Source organism: Cibotium barometz, chromosome 62 (genome assembly GCF_041138505.1).
Source record: "Cibotium barometz isolate CiBa-2024 chromosome 62, ASM4113850v1, whole genome shotgun sequence".
NCBI classification, from domain to species: Eukaryota; Viridiplantae; Streptophyta; class Polypodiopsida; order Cyatheales; family Cibotiaceae; genus Cibotium; species Cibotium barometz.
In genome coordinates this window covers 7,007,495-7,033,212 of record NC_141107.1, presented here as the reverse complement: position 1 = coordinate 7,033,212, position 25,718 = coordinate 7,007,495, and the positions used below count along the sequence as shown (strand labels likewise).

General features: G+C 49.9%; 1 protein-coding gene across 3 annotated transcripts in view; it reads left to right on the top strand.

Annotated features, from left to right (window-relative positions):
- LOC147604085 (Protein kinase superfamily protein) overlaps positions 1-25,718 on the top strand; it is a 140,646-nt gene that overhangs the window by 77,868 nt on the left and 37,060 nt on the right. For 2 of the 3 annotated variants that reach the window (XM_086795436.1, XM_086795435.1), the window contains 4 exons: positions 24,711-24,782; positions 24,952-25,087; positions 25,198-25,355; positions 25,531-25,618. In XM_086795436.1, coding sequence (XP_086651562.1) covers positions 24,711-24,782; positions 24,952-25,087; positions 25,198-25,355; positions 25,531-25,618 — 454 coding nt within the window. Of the gene's footprint in view, positions 1-24,710; positions 24,783-24,891; positions 25,088-25,197; positions 25,356-25,530; positions 25,619-25,718 lie in introns of all 3 variants that reach the window. The other variant, XM_086795437.1, reaches the window with a different exon arrangement.

Genomic DNA, 25,718 nt, shown 5'->3' with positions numbered 1-25,718 from the left:
AAACATGCCCCTCCTGTGGTGCTGCCTGCGCCTCTCTCCGGTAGCCTCTCCTTTGTTCGCTTCCCTCCCCCTCTCCGTGTGCGCGCACCCCCCTCTCCTGTGGCCGTTTTTTTTTTTCTTTTTTTCTTTTTCTTTTTTCTTTTCTTTTTCTTTTTTCTTTCTTTTTTTCTTTTTTCATTTTTTTTCATTTTTCATTTTTCTTTTCTTTTCTTTCTTTCTTTCTTTCTTGATTTCTTTCTTTCCCCCCCCCCTTTTTTTTTCCTTTCTTTCTTTCTTTCTTTCCTTCTTCTTCTTCTTCTTCTTCTTTTCTTTTCTTTTTTCTTTTTTTTTTTTTCCTTTTCTTTTCTTCTTTTTCTTTTCTTCCTTTTCCTTTCTTCTCCTATCTGTGCCCTCCGTCCCTTCCTTTCCTCTCTTCTCTGCCATCTCTAGCCCATCCTTGTCTGTTTAGTAGCACCCTTAGGTTGTGGTTATTTCTTCATTGTCTCGGCAAGTTTCGGCCTCTTCTGGTCTTCGATCCCAGGAGGACTCCATGGCACCCACTCCGTCTCCCCCGACCGAGGCCGCTGTTACTTGCCTTTCGTTTTCCGAAGCGGACCTGTAGCTTCTCGCTACGACCGTCGCATCCCTAGAGGCTTCGACTCTGGTATGCAAGATTGTTGGTAGCTACCTCACGCGTGGGGAACTCAGAGATCTTCTTCAAGCTTAGCCTCCTAGGTGCGCCAGCAAAGATCGCAGATATTCATCCTTTGGGGCGCAACTACTACCAGGTTGAGTTCGACTCACCAGCGGCGTCTAATCTTGTCATGCAGTTGAGCCCCGTTGCACTACGTACGACCCAGGCCTTCTTTGCACAGTGGCAGCATTGCTTTGACCCGGCATCTGACCCATTAGCTGGAGTTTCAGGCTTTGCTGTGATAGTCTGCTTTCCAGGCCTCAGGAAGGAATACCTTCCTCTTCTCCCAGTGATTGGTGGTGCCATCGGGAGAGTGATGGAATCCCCCCCCCCCCCCCAGTGCTGCCTCGGCCCTCGCACAAGCAGCGGGGATTCCATCTCTCCGCATTTGTATTGCCTCGCCGGATTCTGTGCCTCACATGATATCTATTCCCAGTCTTCGGGGCGATCCCATTATGCAGCGAGTGGAGTATTCGGGCCTTCTAGGCTAATGCTTTATTTGCAGACAGATGGGTCATCTGGCGAGAGTCTGCCCTGTGTGTCAGACTAGGCGACCGTCCCCAGTTGATCCCCCTCCTACTTCCCACTCAGATCCTCATCGCGGGGCCGAGGGAGGAGCAGGTTCCCAAGCTGCGGAGCACCAGGTTCTGACCATGGATGACCCATCAGCCGAAGAGTGGCAGACGTTTGGCCCCTGTCCCGGTTGTCGGCCGAGCACCAGAGTTGAGTGTTGCCGTCGTGCGTGCCAGGTTGGCAACATGCAAGAGGAATCGGTTCTGTCAAAGAACCGTTTTGAGTACATATCACAGCACCCACTCGCAGATGGTGGGCCCCCTCCAGTCATGGAGAGCGCGCCCCCCCCCCCCCCCCCCCCCCCGCGAGGTGGCGGCCGATTCCTCGTCGCAACTTCCAGAGACAAATCTGTGAAGTTTGATGCATATCATGGGGAATATGATGCATCAAAGGCACTTGCTTTTATTGCCTAGTTTGATATTGCTTTTAGTGATGAGGATTTCACTCAAAAATCCATGATCCAGCATGTAAGCATGTTCATGAAAGGCACTGTCGCCCATTGGTGGCTCACAGAGAAGCTCTCACCGAATCTTGTTAGATCATGGGAAGAGTTCAAGGAGAGGTTCTATGCCCAATTCTTGCCTCCCAATTCATTGAATGAGATCACAATGAAATGGGATTGGGTGAAGCAGAATGAGGGGGAAACGGTGAATGCTCCATGCATATGTGCAAAAGTTTTGGAAAGTGCTTTTGGAGGTATCTCCATTTATAACACCCTTGCTCTTTTCCCTTCTCCTCTGGCCTTCAGTGCCTAGTGGGGTAGGTTGACTCCACCCTCGCCTCGTCGAGCCTTCCTCAGTAGCCTTCCTCTCCGATGGATACCTCTCAGCAGCATCCCTCTCCAGCCTCTCCGCCTTCCCACTCCCACTCCCACTCCCACTCCCACTCCCACTCCCACTCCCACTCCCACTCCCCCTCGCCTCCTCCCCCTCCCCCTCCACCTCCACTACCACCTCCCCCCCCTCCCCCACCCTCGCCTCCGACTCTTCCCGCAGTCACTCCATTTGCCCCTTCCTCTTTCTCTGTGCCTACGATCCGTCCCTCCTCCTCCTCTCTAGAGCATTCCCGTTGGCCCCCTGCAGCCCCTGACTTGGAGAGGAGATAGACGGCGAGTACCGTTCGCCGCTTGATTTATCGTTTCTCAGAGCCAGTGGAGATGACCATTGCGGTCTCACCAGTGAGGGCTCTCCCACCTGAGTCCCCAGGATCTTGGGGCAAACTGTGGATTATAGTTTCTTCCGGTGTCTTCCGACGGAAGGGACAGACAGGTTCGAGGAGACCATAGCCCCTATTCGGGTATGTGTGGTCTACCGTCTTCCACCACTCTAGACCCTCTACGCCAGAGAATGGCATGATGATCTTCTCTTTCCCCTTGAGCGCAGCCCCTGGGACAGAGTGGGATCTAGAGTTGGTGGCCGCTACCAAACAGGATCAGGATCAGGCAGTTAAGCTATCGCATCATCTGCAGGATCTCCGGATCACCGATGTTCTTACTTATCTATGGCCTTTGGCCAGGATGGAGCTTGGTGGATCAACCTACAGAGACCAGAGAGGGGAGATGGTGACCTCTAGCCTAGAGGTACTACTTTTTGTGTTCATGCATACCTCTCTCGCAGTACCTCCCCTCCCCTTCTTATAGATACCTCCATTGTGATTGATGGAGCACCGAGTATGCATACTCACGCGCTCGGGGTAGAGTGGCAGTACATAGAGGGCAGGATCCACATCCACTTGGCGGGACTCTGCACCAGGACAGATCGTGACTATTCCATGTCTCAGCCTGTGTCCAAGACTCTTCGAGTGGAGGGCGGTTTCGGTAGTTCTGCCTCACACATAGATTGATATGAGGATTGTCTCATGGAACATTCAGGGCTTAGGGGGCCTCAGTGCTTTCAGAGACGAGGTGTCCTTAGAGTAGAGATGCATTGTGCTATGGTGGGGGGATCTATCGACATTCTTTTCCTTTAGGAGCACGATCTTACTGAGGGGCGTACCCGCCGCTGCGAGAAGATTCTACCAGGCAGGAGTCATACTTTTTGATCTCCATCCTTCGGCCCTTCAGGGATGCAGGGAGGAGTGTGTCTCTATCAGTGAGAAGCTTCTGCCATCTGTGAGACAGGATCAGGAGTCATAGTTCCAAGATGTGCTCAGTGGGTTACCATTCTGATCGGAGAGGATAGCGTTGGCTTCCTCAACATTAATGCCCCAAATGCAGCTGCAGGTAGAGCTATTTTTTGGAGCACTGTCCGACAGACCCTTCCCCAGGCTGATTTTTGGTGCAGGGGCGATTGTTGGGTTTTATGCTGTGTATGCACCCAGAGGAGTGCTAGTGATCATCAGTAGATTACTGGGGCACTTTTTACTTCAGTTAGTGGAGGTTTTTTCCCCCAGTTTAGCTCAGTTTCACTTATATGCAGTTTATAAGTGTTTTGGTCCACCCGGCACATTTTATGGCCAGACATGTGAACACTTATCTTTAGGGTCACTATTATGTGACTATTGTACTTCACTATTTTATTATCAAGCAAATACTAAAGTCGTGTTCTCTCTCTCTCTCTGTTGGTTTCCACGCGTGCTTGAGGCTTCTGTAAACCCTAACCCTAACACTTCATTGCCTTCAATTGGTATCAGAGCATTGAAGGCTTGCATTGCCCTGCCCGTACACAACCAAGCTTTTGTTTTTGCTGCCCGTACAGCACCTGTACATCACAGCCCGTACACCTGTGCGCCGTACATTACTGTTGCTGCCCGTACATCTGTGCGCCGTACACCTGTGCGCCTTACTACTGCTTAAGTACAAGTCAGTGCCGCCTTCAGTACCCGTACTGTACCTGCATACAGTCGACAGCAACTGACGTGTACCTGCTCGCCCATCACCGTACAGCACTGTCTGCTCCGTACACAGACAGCGCTTCTGTTCACACCTGCGCCGCAGACAAGCCGTACAGCTGTCAGTACAGGCGACCTGCAGTATTTGGTGTTCTCTACCTGTTCACTACCAGTTTTCAGTACTGTATCTGCTTCGACTGTACTTGCTGTGCCCAATACGACTTCCAGACCTGCAGAGTACCTCTTCGCATTGTTCAATACAGTGCTTCGTGAGAGTACATCCACTGTACTTCAACTGTACCTGTAGTCTGCTCAGTACAGTAAACTGTACCTGCAAAGTACAACAATCATTCGCATTGAAGTCAACTTGTACCTGCTAACATCACACTGTGGTAAGCATTGCAAGTTTTGAATATTGGGCATTTTTATTTTCTCTGTGAAAATCTACAGGCAGACTTTCTAGCAAAGAACTATACAGGTTTTTTGCACAGTTTGGGTGCAGCAAATTTGGGCATTTTTGGGGCATTTTGGCATTGTGTACGCCATTTGCTGCTCTACTCAGTCATTGGTGCATTGACCTGCACATTCAGAGGATTGAGAGTGCAGGCATATTTGGGTGAACTGTATTCAGTGGAGTACAGTTATTTTCAGGGTTTCTGCTATTGGGTTTTTTGATAAACAGGTAAGCATAATGGCAAATCAACAGCAAAGTGATGTATTCACATATTTGTCTAAGGAAGACAAATTGGATGGCACGAACTACTCCTTGTGGAGTTTTATGCTGAAAAATGTGCTTGTGGCAAAAGGTCTTTGGGATTTTGTTAGTGGTGATGAACCACGTCCAGGTCCATTGGCTCCAGAGACTCCTCCCCAAGGGGGTGCTCGTGGACGAGGACAACAGGTACAGGCTCCAGGACAGCCATTGCCTGTTCAAAGAACAAATGCTCAGAAGACATGGGATGCCAGGGATGCACAAGCTTTGTCACTCATTGCATTGTCAGTACAGAGGTCCATTATACCTCATATTCGTTCAGCTGGCTCTTCACAGAATGCATGGGTGACTTTGGAGCAGATGTATGCTGCTCGTAATGAGACTAGGATCTCATTTTTGAAAAGAGAGCTGGAAAATCAGAAAATGAATGAGGGAGATGATATGTCTAGCCACTTAAACAAGCTGCAGGATTTGAGAGAGCAACTCATCAATGTGGATGAGATTATTCCTGAGACACAGCTTGTGTCCACCATCTTGCACTCTTTGCCAAGATCTTACTTGGCTTTTCATACCTCTTTGAACCTCAGCATGAGGAATGCTGTTGAACCCCTCAAGTATCAGGAACTTGTTGCTCTCTTACTACAAGAGGAGCAAATGAGGAAGAATATGAATATGAACACAAATGCTGAACAAGCATTTACTACAGGTCAAAAGGGGAAAGGAAAAACTCAGCCAAAGAGTTCAAATCAAAATTCAGGTGATGGTGGTTCTACACAGGATACCAAGAAAGGTGATGGACAGCCCAAGAAGAAGGGCAAATGTCATTACTGTAAGAAGCCAGGTCACTACATCACGGAATGTAGGAAGAGGATTGCCAAAGAGAAGGCAAAGGAAGCTGGGATGTCTGTTAATGATGCTTCTAAAGCTCCTCCAGAGACTGCTTCTTTTGTTGAGGACAGGGATTACTGTTTTTATACATGCAGCTATGATGCCTCTTGGTCTTCACAGGCACTCAGTTTGACAGAGCATGCATGTACTTGGTATTTTGATAGTGGTGCCTCAAAGCATATCACATCTCGCAGGGATTTGTTTAGTCATGTTGGCCCTGCCCCTGTTGGCAAAACTGTTCAGTGTGCCAACAATGCTTCATATCCAGTTCGTGGCATTGGGGAGATTCAGCTCACAGCCATTGATGGCTCCATTCTCCGCCTTACAGATGCCTTATATGTACCAGGGATAAAGAAGAATTTGTTGTCCATTTCTTCTTTAGCACATTGTGGTATGCAAGTCCACTTTGATGATGATAAGCATAAGACTACCAAAAATTTACATGCCCCATGCGAGCATGCCATAACTCCGCATCAACCATAGCTGGAGTAAGAGTGAATGCATGATAAGCAAACTGATCCACTAGCTGAAATGCATCCAACTGATAAAGTCCATGACATAATGTACCAGTAAGCATCAAGGTCAAGGCATTAGCTTTGTCTCTAACCATGCATTTATGCAGCGACATAACATGTTTACAGATCTACCTCTCATGGAGAAGCCTCCAAATCACATTTGTGAAGGATGTATTTTGGGAAAAATGCACAGGTTTTCCTTCCCACGTGATCAGGCTCTAAGAGCAACTGCAAAGTTGCAACTTATACACAGTGATCTTTGTGGTCCCATGCAAACGAAGTCATTAGGTGGTTGCTTCTATTTTGCAACATTTATTGATGACTTCTCTCGTATATGCTGGGTCTATCCTTTGACACAGAAATCACAAGTATATGATGCATTTTTGGCCTTTGTAGCACTTGCTGAGACAGAGTCAGGATGCAAGGTCAAGACTCTCCGTTCTGACCGAGGGGGGGAATATATGTCACATATGCTGAATTCTTTTCTTGGGAGTAGAGGTATAAAACATCAGTATACTACTCCTTACACTCCACAGCAGAATGGGGTTGCAGAAAGGAAGAATCGGTCACTCATGGAGATGGCCAGATGTATGCTAAAGGCAAAAAAGGCTACCACATATCTTTTGGGTGGAAGCAGTCATGTGTGCTTGTCATATTTTGAATCGATGTCCCACAAAGGCATTGGTTTCTATTACTCCTTTTGAGGCTTGGCATGGCCGCAAGTCTTCTGTATCGCATTTTCGTATCTTTGGGTGTCTTGCATATGCACACATACCCAAAGAGTTGAGGAGGAAGCTGGATGATAAAGCCACAAAATGCATTTTTGTTGGGTATAGCCGTGAGAGCAAGGGCTACAGGTTATATGACCCACTATCCAGGAAGATATTCACTAGTCGGGATGTGATTTTTGATGAAAAATCAGAAATATCCATGGCTGGTTATGAGGCAAATCAGGCTGAAAATGATGTGTTTGAAGGTCTACTACCTATGGAATTTCATTCCACAGTTGGTGATCCAACTAATGAGGGTACAGGACAGCCAGCAAATGATGTAGGTGGTGCAGAAATTCAGCAGCAAAATGAGCCAGAAGCTGAACCAAATATGGGGCAGCAGGCACCACAGGTCAGACACATACCTAGATGGTATTTGAGGACATTACAGGACAGCCGTTTAGAGGGTCCTCTTGCTGGTCGTACTCGTAGGGAAACAAGGACCAATGAGCATGCACACATCATGGATTTGAATCTGGTTATGGCAGCCAGTTTACAGGATGATGAAGAGCCTGATTCATTTGTGGATGCACGAGATAATGTGCATTGGAACAAAGCCATGCAGGATGAGCTTGATTCTATTAAAAGGAATCAAACATGGGATTTGGTTGATCTGCCCAAAGGCAAGAAAGCAATTGGTACTAAATGGGTCTATAAGTTGAAAAGACATGCAGATGGATCCATTGACAGGTACAAAGCCCGTCTTGTTGCAAAGGGCTACGCACAGAAGAAGGGCATTGATTATGAGGAGACATTTGCTCCTACATCCCGTATGTCGACACTTAGGTGTGTCATTGCATTGGCTGCACATCGTGGTTGGGTTGTTCACCAGTTGGACATAAAGACTGCATTCCTACATGGGGACCTCGAGGAGGAAGTTTATGTATTTCAGCCCATGGGATTTGCAGAACATGGTCATGAGGGGAAAGTTTGCAGGCTGAAAAAGGCCTTGTATGGTTTGAAACAAGCTCCACGAGCTTGGTATGCAAAAATAGATGCTTTTCTACTCACTCAAGGATTTGTGAACAGTCCATCAGAAGCCACTCTGTATGTAAAGAAAGAAGAGACAGATCTGCTGGTCATTAGTCTTTATGTGGATGATCTCTTGCTCATGGGATCAAATGATGACAAAATTGCAGCTTTTAAGGTGATACTGCAACAGACATTTGACATGTCTGACTTGGGGCTTGTACATTACTATTTGGGCATACAGTTTGTGCAGGATAACAGAGGCATTGGGTTGTTGCAATCACGTTATGTTGCTAAACTTCTGGAGAAGTTTAAATTTCAGGATTGCAAGCCTATTAGTGCTCCTATGGAGCCTGGGATGAAACTGTCACTACAAGATGACAGTATTTCCTTTGATGCCACTACATATGCTCAGGCTGTTGGGTGCCTTATTTACTTGTGTAATACAAGGCCAGATATTCAGTATGCAGTCTCTCAGTTGAGCAGATTTATGCACAGCCCGCGATTGTCACATTGGCAAGCTGTGAAGCGTGTATTCCGTTATTTGTAGGATACCTTGTCTCTTGGATTGCTTTATCCTGAGGGGGGTGACATGCAGTTATACGCTTACAGTGATTCAGATTGGGCTGGTGATTTTGATACCAGACATTCCACTAGTGGAAATTGTTTCTTTCTTGGCTCTTCATGCATTTCTTGGCTAAGCAAGAAACAGACCACAGTGGCCACTTCGTCTTGTGAGGCAGAGTACAGAGCAGCCTACACTACTACTGTTAAGTGTGTTTGGCTGCGTCGTCTCATGACTGATATGGATATTTCAGTGGAGGAGCCTACACCTATCTATACTGATAGTCAGAGTGCCATTGCTGTGGCCAGGAATCCTGTGTTTCATGCTCGCACGAAACACATTGAGATTCACTATCATTTTGTTCGGGAGAGACTCCAGGCAGGAGATATCAGTCTGATCTACTGTCCTTCAGATTAGAATGTGGCAGACATCTTCACCAAAATATTACCACGTCCGAAATTTGAAGCATTCCGCAGTGCTTTGAATTTGTTTCCTTTTGGTGGATGATGTACAGTGATCACATATCACTCCAGGGGGGTTTGTTGGGTTTTATGCTGTGTATGCACCCAGAGGAGTGCTAGTGATCATCAGTAGATTACTGGGGCACTTTTTACTTCAGTTAGTGGAGGTTTTTTCCCCCAGTTTAGCTCAGTTTCACTTATATGCAGTTTATAAGTGTTTTGGTCCACCCGGCACATTTTATGGCCGGACATGTGAACACTTATCTTTAGGGTCACTATTATGTGGCTATTGTACTTCACTATTTTATTATCAAGCAAATACTAAAGTCGTGTTCTCTCTCTCTGTTGGTTTCCACGCCTGCTTGAGGCTTCTGTAAACCCTAACCCTAACACTTCATTGCCTTCAGCGATGACTTTAACATGATAGAGGCAGCAGAGGATAGACTTGGAGGTGGCACGGCCACCGTCTCCGAGGTGGAGTACTCTGCATGGGAGGAGATGATACTGATTCTTAGGAGATAGGACCCTTGGCATATTCCAGAGTTTGGGCGCAGCCCTGGAGTCTTAGCTTTTCTCGATCGGCTAGGCGGAGCACTGGCCCCAACCTCTCTCGGTTGGACGGGTTTTATGTTGACGAGTGGGCTTGCAGCTGTGGTGGCATGGTTGGTATTCTGGCAGGCACTACATTTTCAGATCATGCCCCAGTTATTTTGTCCCTTGAGGACCCATGGAGGCATGACACACATGCGAGCTCCAAGATTCCAGACAGCCTCACTCAGGACCCCGAGATTTGTAGCTGGATTGAGCAGATATGGGCGGGTATGGACTTTTTCTCAGGATTTGCAGCGTGCACTTTGGATGAGGGCCTTGGGGAGGTTAGTATTTTCTTGCAGGAGGCAGCCCAGAGTAGATTGGAGGGATTTCGAGAGCAGGAGAGGAGTCTGAGGAGGGGCCTAGCCTCTTTACAGCGTCTTCAAGAGAGTTCCCTGGATAGCCTGTGGATTGAGAGTTAGATCGCTGCTACCCGCATGGAGATTCGGTCCATTGAGGAGAGGAGGGTAGAAAGCTATCGCCCCCCCTGCTCGCGCTGCTGCCTGCTCGCACACCCCCCTCCCCGCCCTCGCGACTGCTCCCCCCGCCTGCCCCGCCCTCTCCGCCCTTGCGATTGCTCCCCCCGCCTGGTTTTCTCGCTCCCCCCGCTCCTTCTCTTTCGCGCCCGCCGCCCGCCGCCCCCTGCCCGCCTGCCCCACCTACTTCGCGCCCCCCTGCTCTCTCCCCTTCCTCCGCGACCCGCCCCCTCCGCCCTCCCCCCCCCCCCCCCCCCCGGCCTTTCGCCGCCTTTGCCTTACGCCCCTCCCCCTCAATATTCCACCCCCCTCTGTTTTCAGCCCCTTCCCCTCTGTCTCCCCCCTCCCCCTCTGTCTTCCGCCTTTCCTTCTCCACCCCTCCCTGCTCTGCCTTTCGTGCAGCTCGGTTCTTGCAGGACACTCCGTTTTTGCTTCGCCTTCGACTAAGCTTGAGACACTGATGGAGGTTCCTCCCGCCCCACCTCAGAGGGACTCTTCCGCAGCCCCCTCGCCCGCCCCTGAGGATACCCCCATCAGGCTTTCTCTTTCGCCAGAAGAGGAAGCGAGCCTCGCCGCAGAGTGGAACGCCTCCAGGCACATTCCACCATCTGCCGTATAGTCGGCACTCGCCCCAGCAGAGGGGAGATCCGGGATCTTCTACAGGCCCGCCTTCTTGCAGAGGTGGGCAAGATCCTGGACGTTGTGTTACTGGGCCGCGGACACTACTAGATTGAGTTCGAGACAGCCCAGACCGTGGCCCAGGTCCTAGCCATGAGTCCCCTTGACATCAGGGGCGCTCGGGCCTTCTTCAGACCTTGGCATCATGGCTTCGACCCAGCAACAGCCGAGCAGGGAGAGCGCCTATTCCATGTCACAGTTTGCTTCCCTGGACTCCGCCGCGAGTACCTTCCGCTCCTTTCTAGGATAGGAGCATTGGTGGGCTCGGTGCTTGAGACTGGCCCCATAGTAGCTTCAGTGGTGGCTAGAGCAGCTGGCCTGCCTTCGGTCAGAGTTTTGGTTCCTGACATCTCCTCCCTTCCGAAGGTCATTCAGCTTCCTAGGATAGGGGGGGGGGGTGGATCGATTAGAGAGTGGAGTTTTCGGGGCTCCCGAACTAGTGTTTTATATGCAGGCAGGTCGGCCACCTGGCCAAGGCTTGCCCTCGCAGGAGACCCCGACCTTCACCGCAGCAGCAGGCCCCCGATGGCCCGCCCACAGATGCAGCTCAGCAGGCAGCCTCAGGGACACCTGCTCAGCCCACAGAGACCTCGGATTGGTAGCCTGGACAGGGTTGCCATAGAGGGAGACAACCACAGCAGCATGCCCAGAGACCGATGCAGCAGCAGTCACAGTCTCAGCACCACTGGGTTCCAGAGAGGAACAGCTTTGCTCCCCTCCAGGAGGAGACCCCAGCGCAGACTGAGGATCAGGAGATGCCAGCACCCCCCTCCTTCGCCCCCACCCCCACCCCCACCCCCACCCCCACCCTTACCCCCACCCACCCTCCCCCGTCCCCCCCCTCCCGCCTCGCTTCCACCTTCGCCTCCTCCCGTTCCCGCTCCCGTTTTGTCAGCAACTCCTTCCCCACCCCCTTCTCCCCCCCCTCCCCCTCCGCTCGCCTCAGCTCCCCGGGAGGCCCTGGCACTACCTTGGTGCTCACTTGCAGTCCGGCGGGCACTGAGCACCGACCTTGCTCGAGCACCGCAGAGGAGACCTACCATGCCGATTCGGGCTTCACGGATATCCTCTATCCGCAGTCGGCTGAGTAGTCTTGACACTAGACAGCGCTCGGAGGCTTTTGACTACTCCTTCACACGGCTTTTTGGAGCGGAGGGCTCCCATGAGCCAGCACCCATCAGAGTTCATGTGGTGATACCTCTGGCCCGAGGGGAGGAGGCACTTGATTCAGCGGTGGCCTTCTCCTTCCCTCTGTGTGGCACTAGCGACCGGGAGTGGACTCTGGATCTCGCTCTTAGCATTTCGAAGACTCAGGCAGTTGAGTTTTCTCACCATGTGAGCGATCTGGAGATGACAGACGTGATAGGCCGACTCTGGGAGTTGGATCATTTCTTTGATACCAGGAGTGCGGATGCCTCCGGGATTCGACATTTGGTGGTTTGCATAGTGGCAGACCTAGCATGCGACCTTGGTTATGTATGCATACACGAGGTTGCTCTCTCTGAGCGGGAGGCAGTCGCCATGGGAGACAACCACTGGCGCTTGATCCGAGATTCTTGCAGCACACCGGGTGGGCAGATTCGTAGCTGCTCGGATGGGGACTATTCTCCATCCAAGCCGCTCGTGAAGGCCCGCCGTATGGCTGAGACAGCCTCCACCTCAGCAGGTCATCCATGAGGATCATCTCATGGAATGTACAGGGCCTTGGCGGCGCACACTATGTACGTTATCGTGGTTGCTTGAGGCAAGAGCTTCAGAGATGCTTGGTTGGGGGCAGTATTGATATTGTGATGATGCAGGAGCACCATTTGAGTGAGAGCAGGATTCGGAGATATGGTTCAGTGATGCCTGGTAGATGGGACACATTTTGGTCTGCAGGGTTTGGCCCCTTGGGTGGGCAGGGAGGAGTATGTATGGTCATTGCGGATGTATGGTGGCAGGCCATTGTGGATCGCGGGGTCATTGTGCCTGGTAGAGCACAGTATGTTATTCTGAGGATGCACGATGAGCTCTTTGGCGTGCTCAATGTCTATGCGCCCAACCATGCTAGTGCTAGAGCAGAGTTCTGGACCCTTGTTACAGATGCATTGCTCGAGGCCGCACATTGGTGTGTTGGGGGAGGAGACTTCAACATGCTTGAGGACCCGGTTGATAGGGTGGGAGGCAGTCATGTCACAGTGCACGGCACGGAGCTTGCAGCTTGGGAGCGATTTTGCATGACACTGCGGATCACTGATGCATGGCAGCATGAGGCTTTCTCCCGCTTTCGGTATAGTCTTAGTTTTTCACGGTCGGATCGCCGGCAGGGAGGGACTAATCTATCACGGATTGATCGATAGGTTCGGGGAGGGTGGGGGCTCCGTTGGCATTCTCGCTCTAGCATCTCTTTTTCAGACCACAAGCTAGTTATTTTGACACTTGAGGAGAGGACACGGGAGACCAGCTTGCAGTTGAGGATCCCAGAGAGGATACTTACAGATCTCAGTCTTTCTGAGGACATTGAGAGGATATGGCATGATAGCTAGAGCTCTGACCTGGATGCAGCAGGCCAGTGTGCCCAGGGACTCATCGAGCTCAGCTCTTTTTTGCACGCTGTAGCCTTGACACAGCTGGGAGAGACATGAGAGCGGGAGCGTCGCTTGAGACGTAGCCTTGCTTCGCTCCAACGCCTACAGGAGCAGCAGCCTACATGTGAGTGGGTGGCATCCCAGCTGAGCCAGGCATGCTAGGAGGTTAGAGAGGCAGAGGAGTAGAGACATGAGTTCTACTATCATCGCCAGGCCTCTCAGTGGACGCAGCTTGGTGATAGAGTGACTGGGGAGTTCTTTGAGATTACCGGACCCCGCCATGCTCGAGCAGGAGTACGCCAGCTCAGGAGGCAGGACGGATCGTTAGCCACTGAGCCCGGGGCAATTAGAGCCATTGCCACTGAGTTCTATAGAGACCTGCTTTCAGCGGAGCCAGCCACGAAGGCACGTGATGCTTGCAGTTAGACTCTGTGGGCCCATGTGCAGAGGAGGGTCAAAGATCGTATGCGCAGAGTTCTGGGTGAGCCTCTTTCAGAGGATGAGCTTGTTGAGGCTTTGAGGGTCCTTCCGCACCATAGTTGCCCTAGGAAGGACGGATTGACGCTTGCCTTTTTTATGCGCTATTGGGACCTTTTGGGGCCAAGCCTCGCAGGGTTTTCAGTATGTTTTGGACATTGGAGTGATGCCACAGAGCTTTTCAGAGGGCTTGATCTTTCTTATCCCCAAGGGGGAGGGAGTGTCAGATGATATTCGGCATTGGAGACCTATTACGGTCCTCAATACTGTCTACAAGGTCCTGGCAAAGGCCTTGAGTTTGAGGATCCAGCCCTTCCTTGGGGAGCTGATTCATGCTACCCAGACAGGATTCGTCAAGGAGCGCAGTATCCTTCACAACATTTTCACCTTCTGGGAGGCGACGGCCCGAGCTAGATTTCTCGGTGAGGACCTGGTCGTGATGCTTCTCGATTTTGAGAAGGCATACGATAGAGTCGATTGGGGTTTCCTAGAGGGCACTATGCTTCGCCTGGGTTTTGAGCCAGTCTGGATTCGAGGAGTGGCGGCTCTATATTCCACAGCTCGTAGCCAGGTGCTGATGGCAGGAGGACGGGGGGCCGAGTTTTGAGTTGACCAGATCAGTCCGTCAGGGGTGCCCTCTCGCCTCCGTTTCTTTTTCTCTTCTTTGCTGAGGCTATGAGCATGTATGTGACAGCAGAGGAGGTTGGTTTGAGAGGACTCCAGCTCCCAGTCCGGGGTGAGGACGTGCTCGATTCTGAGTTTGCTGATGACACGGGATTGTTTTTGCATGGCCAGGAGGCCAATCTTTAGAGGGCAGAGCAGTCGCTACAGTTTTTTGGTGCAGCTTCGGGAGCATTGATCAATTGGCGCAAGACAATGGCCTTTTGGATCAGTAGCGCTCCCGCTCCGGCATGGAGCCCAGACCCGGGTTTTAGATGGATTCCTCCTGGCACAGCAGTGCGGTATTTGGGATGCCAGATTGGACTTGATTTGTCACCTGAGCAGCAGATCGCCCCGTTTCTTTTGAGCATTCGGAAGAAGCTTTTGTATTTGAGTACAGCTCGGCTATCCTTGGCTGGGAGGGTGGTGGTGACAAATCAGGTGCTTTTAGTGACTATGTGGTACATCACGTCTTGCTGGATTTTCTCGAGTTCTTGCATCAGCCAGGTACAGAGGCTGATCAGGAACTTTCTTTGGTCTAGGCGGGATGGTCAGCCGGCCCGGGCTAAGGTTGCCTGGGCAGTTATTACTCTTCCGCTGGCCCAGGGGGGCTTGGGCATTATAGATCCAGTTGATCAGAGTAGAACCTTATTGGGGAAGCTTATTGTTCGGGGGCTGCTTCCAGGCGCTGAGCCTTGGAAGGAGCTTCTTTTTCAGCGACTGCAGGCTAGGGCTCCCCCAGCAGGGGGGCACTTGGGCACCAGAGATATGATGGATCTTCATAGAGATGAGGAGGACAGGCCTCAGTAAGAGGATGGGAGGACAGATTTGCCTTGAGCATCCTGCGAGCTTGGGAGCTGCTGAGACGGGGGCTTTCTCAGAGACCTACTACTTGCGATGAGGAGTAGGCCAGACAGCCGCTCATCTGGAGCTCCGCGGTATGCAGAGAGCAGGGTCATATGCTGGGTTCTTGGCCTCGTCTAGCCTGGGGACCATTGGGGGCAGGCCCAGCACCCAGTTTTGGAGACTGGCAGGCCTTCTGCAGTCTCCCAGAGGAGATCCAAGTGGAGAGGCTGAGTCACTTTAGAGGGGGGCTGATTATGAGGGATGACATTCAGGAGGCACTCACTAAGGAGTGGTTCACGCCTTTCGAGCTAGCGGCCCCACGGTGGATGGAAGCCTTTACACAGTTGGAGATCCTAATTGCTGTCAGAGCTTGCACTGAGGATGGTAGCTGCCTCTACTATGAGATCCAGGATGAGGGCAGACTTCAGAGAGTGGAGGCGGAGTCGCCTTTGGTTGCAGAGTGCATCTTTCAGAGGATACGGGTAGTGGCCGCCGCTTCTCGAAAGTGGCATATTGATCCAAACCCTGCAGATGTGGACTCTGATTGGCGTATATGGGCATATGTTGCGCGCCCCTTGGCCCGGCTCCAGTGGGACCCTGGCGAGTACGAGTGGCATGACCCTTATGTGTCCCTCAAGGCCACAGAGATCACCTTTTTCCAGTACATTGTTCGGTTGGGGAGGCATATTTTGTCTGCGAGGAGGATGGTCTCTCCAGTTGCATCGAAGCATTGGCAGCTACAGGGACTCTATAGGAGTTCCTGGAGGATTTTTGGACCAGGCTATGGGCTAGTTGACAGGTACGCAGGATCTCGACTTTCCAGTGGTGGCTGGTTGCCCACAGGGGCTCTGCAGTTGGCACCTAGCTTGTCTACAGTGGTCTTCCGGTGGCTTGCGTCCGATGCGGCCACCCATTGGAGACACAGAGACACTGCCTGTGGGACTGTCCACAGGCGCAGCAGATTTTGCTGAGGATGCTGCGCATTTTGGCCCCCCTCTCTCCAGAGGGCATGTATACGTGGGGTGCCGCTGCTTGGTCGACTTCGTCAGGGCCTGCTCTAGGATACGAGACGGAGCAGGACAGCCAGGCCATTAGATTCATTAGGGGCAGCCTCGCCTTGTTCCTTCACTGGATTTCTCGTCCGCCGGCTGGACACAGGAGAGGGATCTACGATGGGAGCTCCTCAGCAGCCTCACCATATGGTTCACCTGGAGAGCTCGGTGTTTTAGGGCCTTTGAGGGGAGACTGGAGCCACCAGCAGAGACTGTTTGGGGGATCTGGCAGGAGTTGATCCACACCCTGCGAGGACAGTATGACTGCATCCGGGGCGACTCGGATGCGGCGATCTTGCGGCGCCAGGCCTTTCACACCACTTGGCACAGCGGCCCCTTCTATACCCTACACGTGGGTACCCCCCGCTGGCATTACAGGCCACCTGTTTGGATTTTCCCCCCTCCTATTGTATGATATAGCCTCTCAGTTATTTGTACTGATATTTGTACTTTTCTGCACCTAGGGAGAGTCTCCTTAGCTGCCTTGATTGGATCTTTGCTTTGCCTTCTTATGAGCAGGAGAGTTTTTGTAGCCCAGCGGGCGTTTTTTATAACTAATGAAAGGATCTTTTCTCGGGAAAAAAAAAAAAGTACTCAGTACTAAGTAGTAAGGGGCTGAAATAGGCTGAAAATAGAGTCTGTGTCACCAATGATCATTCATGAGAGAGAGAGTCTAGAGAGTACTAAGTACTAAGTAGTAAGTAGAGAGAGAAAGAAAGAAGAAAGAAAGAAAGCTGTACTAACGTCTACTAGAGGCCAAACTCGACCTATGAGACAAATCAATGTACAACTGTCAATGTCTTCTGGATGTCCAAAAAAAAAGAGGACAAAATGAACATGAAATAAAGCATGAAAGTACTGAGCTAGTGGGGGGGGTGTGATGGATGGAGCACTTGTGCTAGAGGCTCAGTATGCAACCTATATGCGCAGGGTATACAAGAATGCAATGTAGATCTGTCTAGCTCCAACCAGTACCATAATGGGGGTGTAATATGTGATACATAGGCGATGGCGAGGCAAAAATACCTCGGAGCATGGTCTCTGGGTGTGAGTGTAAGTGAGCTAGCCGCTCCTGGATATGGTGCTGATGTCGAGCCCGTATCTCTATGATCTCCCTCTGATGTAGGCTGGGAGTGTGGTAGCCTGGTGCTCTCGGTGGCTCGGAGGTCCGCAGCGCGCTGAAGTGTAACCCCCCTCCTGTGTCAGGATAGGCATTGGGATCTCTGGAAGAAATCAGTGAGCTGGAGCTATCGCCCACCTCTCCCTGTGGTATGAGTCCGTAGCAGTGTCTCTCTGTGGCGCTGTGTCTCTAGCAAGAAGTGGCCAAATCTGGGCTGGTCTGCGGACTCCATGATGTGGCGGAGTGAGGGATGTCCACTGAATTTGGTGTATCTCTCTAATGACACTATATGCTTTGCATCTACATACATAATGTTCCTCACTCTCAACCTCCTGCTGGCGGCATAGTCTGCATATCCTCTCTGCTTTGGGGATCCGTGCTGCCCTACCTGCCTCAATCTCAAGCTGGTGTGATGACACTCTGAGCTGGCCAATCCCCACTTGGGCACTGTGAGGCATGTACACATCCATGTATCCAGGTCTTTGTATGAATCCATCCGCTGAGATACGCATAAACTGATCTCTGTAGTATAGCATCTTCCGTGGTAGAGGTTGACTGGGTGTAATCCAAGTCTCTTGAGTGTATCGTTGCCATAAATCCTGCCGAAGGACTGTGTTCCTCTCACTATTAGAAAGCTGGATGTGTGGTGCATGTATATTATATTGGAAAGGTGGCAGGTGATCTAGAGACCATGTTGAGTGAGCCACTGTATCATGTGTGAATACTATGATCTCCTATCTCCACAGGGCCTCTACTAGCATAGGAGGTGGAGCAAACTCCGTCTGGACAATGTCATGTGGGACGGAGGGTTTGCTGCGGATCATCCGTGCGAGCATGAGAACCTGAGGCCTCTCTATCTGAGACCACGTGGAGGTGGCGAGTCGAGGTGCCCATACTGCTGCAGCATACATCAAAGCAGGGGTGACTAGTGTGTCAAACAACCACCCCTTCGTGCGGGGCTCCTGGAAGTGTGCCTGGTGACACTGTCTCTCTAGCATGGCTAGATCTGCATACCCTCGTGTGACTCTATCCCTGGCAGCCTGTGCCATAGTAAATCTTCCTAGCGGAGTCGTAAATGTAGTCCCCAGGTACACATATGGGTCTACCACCTCTACCTGTCCTATTGCTAGTGTGAAGATGGCTTGTCGTCGAGCCGGCCCTGAGGTGTGGAAAATAATGGCCTTGGTTTTCCCAAGGTTCACTGTAAGCCCCCTCTGTGTGCAGAAGTCATCGAGTGCATGGAGATGGTGCAGTAGTCCCATCCGCGACTCAGAGACCATAATAATATCATCTACATATAGCATAATGTGGACTGTGGTACCCGTCCCCACCACCGTGACCAATGAAGTCAGCCACCTCATCGATGTATAGCCCAAATAGTGGAGGAGAGAGTGGGCATCCTTGCTTCACACCTATGGTGCTAGCAATAACATCAGATAGCCCCCCTGGGCATCGTATGCGCCCGAGGACCTGCTCATATAAAGCATAGATGCCCCAAATCATCTCTGATGGGATCCCCAATGACTGTAGGCGCTGGAAGAGTCTCTCTCGTGGCACCGTGTCAAATGCTTTGTGGAAATCCACAAAGTAGCAGTATAATCTCTTCTTGCGCCCTAGCCTAGTCAATCAGACATCTCAGAGTGAATATATGGTCAATAGTGGAGAAAGCTCGTCGGAATGCAGCCTGCCTTGGTGCTCGCAGTCCCTCCTCCTCTGCATGTGAGCTCAACTTTGCCTCGAGCACTGCGCCATAAAGTTTGGCCAATGTATGACCAATCATGATAGGCGTGTAGTTGCTGGGGTCTAGCATGTCTCCCGCTTTGTGGAGAGGCACGATGGTGTGCATAGTCCACTCAGCTGGTAGGCCCTCCACTAGTGCCCTATTAAAGAGGTGAGCAACAAAGGGTCGCAGTGTGTTAGCTAGCTGCATAAATAAGATGCTCACTTTGTATACCAAAGAGAGAGAAAGAAAGAAAGAAAGATATATTAAGCGTCTACTAAAGACCCAATGGGCATATAAGACCAAAGTGGTATAATAATGTCCATGGCATATCTCATCATGGAATGGAAAATAAAACAAAATGAAAACATAAATATAGCTATCTCACTGGGGTGATACAAAACTGTCCATGGAAACTCGTCATAGAGAAAGAAAGAAAGAAAGAAAGAAAGAAAGAAAGAAAGATATATTAAGCGCCTACTAAAGACCCAATGGGCCTATGAGACCAAACAATAATGTCCATGGCATATCTCATCATGGAATGGAAAATAAAATAGAATGAAAACATAAATATAGCTATCTCACTGGGGTGATACAAAACTGTCCATGGAAACTCGTCATGGAATACTAAGAACATAAAAACATGGGAGCAACATCAGCTCCGAGTAGATGGTATACCACCCTCCAAAATGTCAAGCATGGGTTTGACGAGTATGGCCGAGAGGTCTCCCTCAGCTATGTCACGTGGAAAGGTAGTTCGATGGTGGTGGAGCATGTCCTGGATCTGGAGCTGATGAGGTGATCGTGGCCAACAGGGGGGTCGAGGGTGTCGGGCATGTTGGAGCGCAGAGGCTTGGTCCGAGGTAACTCCTCTTGGGCGGGGTAGGTCCAGAGCGGCTCGTGGAGGGTCCACAAGATCCACTATGTCGGTGTCCACCTCCTGGGTCCGGAAGAAACTGGTGATGGTTGGCTGCCGAGGGAGGGGGCGGGGTGGCTGGGGGCCGGTGTCTCAAGAAGGTGTCCCTCTGTCTGTGGAGCTCAAGCAGGAAGAGGCCTAGGCAACGTTGGTCATGGAAGTCAATGATCCTGGAGAGTGGACGGAATCCCTCACGAAATAGACAATGAAACCTCCCGCGGATCTCATAGTATACTGGGCAGTGGCATATGTAATGCTCCTCCGTCTCAACCTGTGTGTGGCATAGTCGGCAGATCCTCTCCTCTTTGGGTGTTCGTACGAGCTTCCCGGCGCTAAAGATACGCTCAGCTCTACCTGTCTCTACTCTGAGGCGGCGGGAAGAAACCCGTATCTGGCCAATCGCAATCCGCATGGCATGGGACACGTGAACACTCAAGTAGCCCGGCTGCTTGATAAATCAATCCTCAGTGAGTGTGAGGAAGTGGTCTCTGTAAAAGTGCATCTTCGTGGGGAGCTCCGGGGGTATGATCCATGTGCAATGTGTGTAGAGGCTAAGAAGATTTGACCGGCTAACCCGGTTGGTATCCTCGTGAGACAGCCGGGAAAAAGGGGAGTCCAAATTGTACTGAAGGGGGGGTAGGCGGTCCATGCAGAGCCCATATACTGAGAACCAAGTAGTGCATACCATACTCTAGAGTGCCCCTCAAGTGCTAGCTGTTTGGAGGACTCCAGAGCAAGCCTCGGGTACTTGTGAGGATCCATGCGACTGATGCGATGAAGGTACGTGACTGTGTGGAAGAGTGCCTCCACTACCATCGGGGCTGCAGCAAACTCTGCTTGGATAATTTGGTGTGGGATTGATGGTTTGTTGCGGATCATACGGGAGAACATCATGACCTGGGGCCTCTCAACTCGCTGCCAATCCTCATGGGATGAATCAAGCCCCCAGAAAGCTGCTCCATACATCAAGGCTGGTGTGACGAGGGTGTCAGAAAGCCAGCCCTTCGTCTTGGGCTCCCGGAAATGTGCCTGGAAGCACTACCGCTCAAATAAGCTCAAGGCTGCATATCCCCACGTCACACTAGCATGTGCTGCGAGAAGCATGGTAAAGCGTGGGCCACTAGAAGTGACACCAAGGTAGACATAGGATGAGACAATCTCCACAGGATCCCCTCTATATGTGAAGCTCAATCTGGATGTGACGGGGCGAGAGGTATTGAAGACCATTACCTTGGTTTTACCAAGGTTAACAGAGAGGTCCCGCTGAGTGCAAAAGTCATGTAAGGCATCCAACTGTCTCTGAAGCCCTTCTGCTGAGTTTGAGAGGAGGACGATGTCATCTGCATAAAGTAGTACGGGGATCAATATGCCTGCCAGTGTGGGACCAGCCCTGCCTAATCCATCAATGAAGCTCGAGATCTCATCAATGTAGAGGCCGAAAAGAGTGGGTGATAGAGGGCAGCCCTGTTTCACCCCAATGGTGCTGGAAATCTCTTGTGATGTACCTCCTGGGGCTCTCACTCATCCGGTGACGGACTCATATAGGGCGATGATGCTCCAAACCATGTCAGATGGGAGTTCGATCTCTTGTAGACAGTGTAAGAGGTGGGCTGAGGGTACAGTATCAAAAGCTTTGCGGAAATCCACGGAAGTAGCAGTAAATCCTGTGGTGTCGTGCTCTACCCTCCTCCATGATGGCACCGAGGGTGAAGATGTGGTGAAGGGTAGAGTAACTCCTCCGAAAACTAGTCTGTCCTGAGGCTTTGCATCCGTGGCTCTCTGCGAATGAACTGAGCTCCTCCTCTAGCACTGATCCATAGAGTTTGGCCAATGTGTGGCCAATCATGATCGTCCTGTAGTTATTAGGATCAAGTGGATCTCCGGCTTTGAGGATGGGGGTGATGGTGTTGGTGGACCAAGAGGGTGGAAATCCTTCACAGAGGGCTCTACTGAACATGTAGGCTACTAGGGACGCTAGGGTATCATGGGCATGCGAGATGTACTCGGGAGTGAGTCCGTCATGATCTTGGGCTCGCCCATTGCGTAGTCTACGAATGGCCTTGAGGACCATGCCCTTTGTGAAGAAGGTGGAGGTGGTGGGGCGGGGGTCTGGCGGGAGAGAGAGAGAGATATTAAGCGTCTACTAAAGACCCAATGGGCCTATGAAAACAAAGTGATACAATAATGTCCATGTCATATCTCATCATGGAATTGAAAATAAAACAGAAAGAAAACATAAACATAGCTATCTCACTGGGGTGATACAAAACTATCCATGGAAAGTGGGGTGATACAAAACTGTCCATGATGGAGAGAGAGAGAGAGAGAGAGTAGTATGTATGCATATGTGCAAGAAGGGGGGGAAATTGTCCCAGAAACCTTAAACGTAGAAACCCTAACTGGAGCATGTTTTCTTCTGTGCCGAAGGTGCTGTAGCAACAAGTTGTGCGGGTTTTATGCATGGGCTGTAGTGCACTTTTGTAGCTATGGGTCATGTGCATAGGAGTTGCCCATGGGAATGTGTGCATGGACTGCATGGGGTGCCAAGCAAGGTGGTTGTGGATGCATGGAAGGGCTGCGAGCCAGGGCTGAGCATAGATCTGTATAGGCCATACAGGCTGGTACAACTACCGTACAGGGTGCCATGTGGACAACCCAGTCGGCCAGCAGGCCTTCTGCAGATGTGTGCACATATGGCAATGACAGGAGGAGGTAGACGTGGGTCCTACTGGCAGGCATTGGTGGTATACCAGTGCTGACTGGCATGGTTTGGGGATTTTAGCCTTAGCCTCCGGCTTGGGGTGATTCCGGATGAAATCTATGGTTGGGTGGTGAGCTAGCCTGCACCCCTTCTATTTGGTACTAATTTGGTGGTTTGTGTTTAGGGAGATCTTGGTGGATCTCGAAGATATCCTCCAAGATGAAGGATCTATAGGTGGCCATCAGATTTTATTTGACAACAGCTCTACTCACAATTTTATTTCTTTGTGTTTGTTGTAGACAATCTAGCTACCCACGGTGGCAAGTGACCATCGCGCTGTGGTCAGCCTGTTTTTTTTTTTACAAGGAAAGATCCTTCCATTAGTTACCAAAATACAGCCAGAACGATCAAGCCCATGACCTAGTCTCAATCAAGGGAGAGAAGAAAAACAATTGGGGACTCTTCCTCGCTGGCTGGCCGCTCTCGGAGGAAGGCTATCTCATACAATTTTGGAAAGGGGGGGGGGGGCAGCCAAACATGGCCTGTAATGCCAAGTAACCTTGCTGTCTCTTACCTTGAGGCAAGGACCGCTGCTCCAAATCTGCTGAAAAGCTTTTTGGGTATGCGTATTAAGGTGCCATTGATCAAGAAATGGCCTTGAATCTCCTCAAATTTCTCAAAGCGCTAGGAGGTCGGAGAGGCCAAGGTGTTATGAAAAACAAGTAACCGACTTAATTACATGAAATGGATAAATCAATCTGGTTAGGGGAGGGTCTCCTTAGTAATTACGTGAGGGGGCCTCCTTCCCCATCTCTTAATTACATGAAATGGATAAATCAATCTGGTTAGGGGAGGGTCTCCTTAGTAATTACGTGAGGGGGCCTCCTTCCCCATCTCTTGAGCTAGAAGGCAAGTATGGTGGATTATTCGGCTGTGGACGTGGATTTGTCGGCTGCTGACCTGTATATGCAATGTCTCAAAGGACAAAGCTCAAAGACACATGTTTATGGACACGACTAGAAATGTTCAACAGTTCAGTTGACTTGAAACGATTGTTTTAGTTTGATAAGCTAAAGTTGTAATATACCGCAGCCAAAGCATGGTTTAATGTAGATATAGAAGAAGCTTCCTTAAGCTAGTGTTTTGCAAAGTCTCAAAGGACAAAGCACATTGCAATGTCTCTAAGGACGAAACTCAAGGATGCATGTCCATGGACATATAAGGTGAAATGTTTAACAGTACAGTTGACTTGAATTGACTGTTCAAGATTGGTAAGCTTAAATTGTAATCATAGTCACAAGAGATGTTTTGAGGTTGTTTACGTTTTGCATAGAAAATTTACGTCTCTTGCAAAAAATTGATGTTTCAAAAGAATCAAAACATTGTAAAATTTAAAAATATATAAAGCTCTTAGGTTCCATTGTACACATATAAATGATTAAGAAACATATCAAACTTTGAAGCCTGACACATGGAAACTTCAAATCAAAAACTTTTTGATGGGTACAATCTCTTGTATCTCGTAAAGGCACTGTGGGAACTTGGGAAAATTAGGGGGGGAGATTAAAAATTTTAAGAGATGGGAAAGTTTTGTTTAAAATTTGAGAAAATTATAGAATGAAGAAGAAAAGGAAGGAAAGTACTGGAAAGAGATGAAAAGGGAGAAGAAGAAAAGAGGAGTAAACAAAGGGAGAGGAGGTAGAAGAAAGGAGGAGAAGATGAACAAGGGAAGAGAGAGATGGGAGGAGATAACATATGGCAGGCCACAGGCTTTAAACATGTTGAAATAAAAGGGGGGAAAATAGGCATTGTTTCCATGGTTGTAATATGCGCAGCCAAAGCATGGATTGATCTAAACATTAATATGGATATGCTATCATGAATTGGAATTTCTAAGTGAGATTACAGAATCTTGTCTAGTATTTTAACTGTCATATCATGGATAATGTAGCTTGGGCAGGCCTTGAGTACCCGGCCAGATATACTCCCAAGTGCTTATTGTCAGGAATTGGCAAAGCTGCAGGTATGTTCTGTGTCAGTCCTATTGCTGGTCCCTTTGTTTGTCACACTAGCATGATGAGGGTCTTAACAGTTGATTGTTTAGGTGTCTGAACTAAGTTTTTGTTTGCTAGGATATCATCGGACTGTTGATTTGAAAAATCATGACATGCAACTGCTGTGGGTTCTTCAAGGATCAAATCCCACCGTTTCGAAGTTCGATTGCCCTGAAGTTCATTGAGTCCGAGCTGGGATTTCCGGCAAGGAAGCTGTTTGCAGAGATAAGTGCAGAGCCAGTGGCAGCTGCTTCTTTGGGACAGGTTTATAAAGGTAACTAGAAGGTTTGTTTTCTTTAGGTTTTGGAGATAGCTCTATGCTGGTACAGATGGGGTCTTCCTGAAGCTGTAATTTGAGTCTCTAATTTCATCTCTCTGATGCAGCTCGCCTGATTTCTGGAGAGCTTGTTGCAGTCAAAGTGCAAAGGCCAGGTATGCAAGCAAGATTAGCTCTCGATTCTCACCTCTTACACATTATTGGAGGTCCGCTCAAAAGGTTTTTAGGAGCACGTGGTGATATTGTGGCTGCTGTCAATGAAATGGTTGGTGCACCCTTCCCCTTGTGATTGAAATGATTGTGTCCATTCATCAGATTTCTTTTGGATTTGCTTGGATTTGATTGATCTTGTAGCTAGCCAAGGAGTTGCTTTGTGCCTATAACTTGAGTGAGACAGTATAATGACAATCTGCTTTGGGGCATGACATTGTGTATGGTAGGTTGAGCATATGTTTGATGAAATTGATTACGTAAAGGAGGGTCGCAATGCTGAACGTTTTGCAATCTTGTACGGTGGGCTTGCCAGAGGTGTTAAGAATTTCTTCCCTCTTTTGTGTGCTTCTGTTTTCCTTCCAACTTTTTTTGTCCTTACAAGAGGAAATTGAGAGGTTGAGTTCTCTATATATTT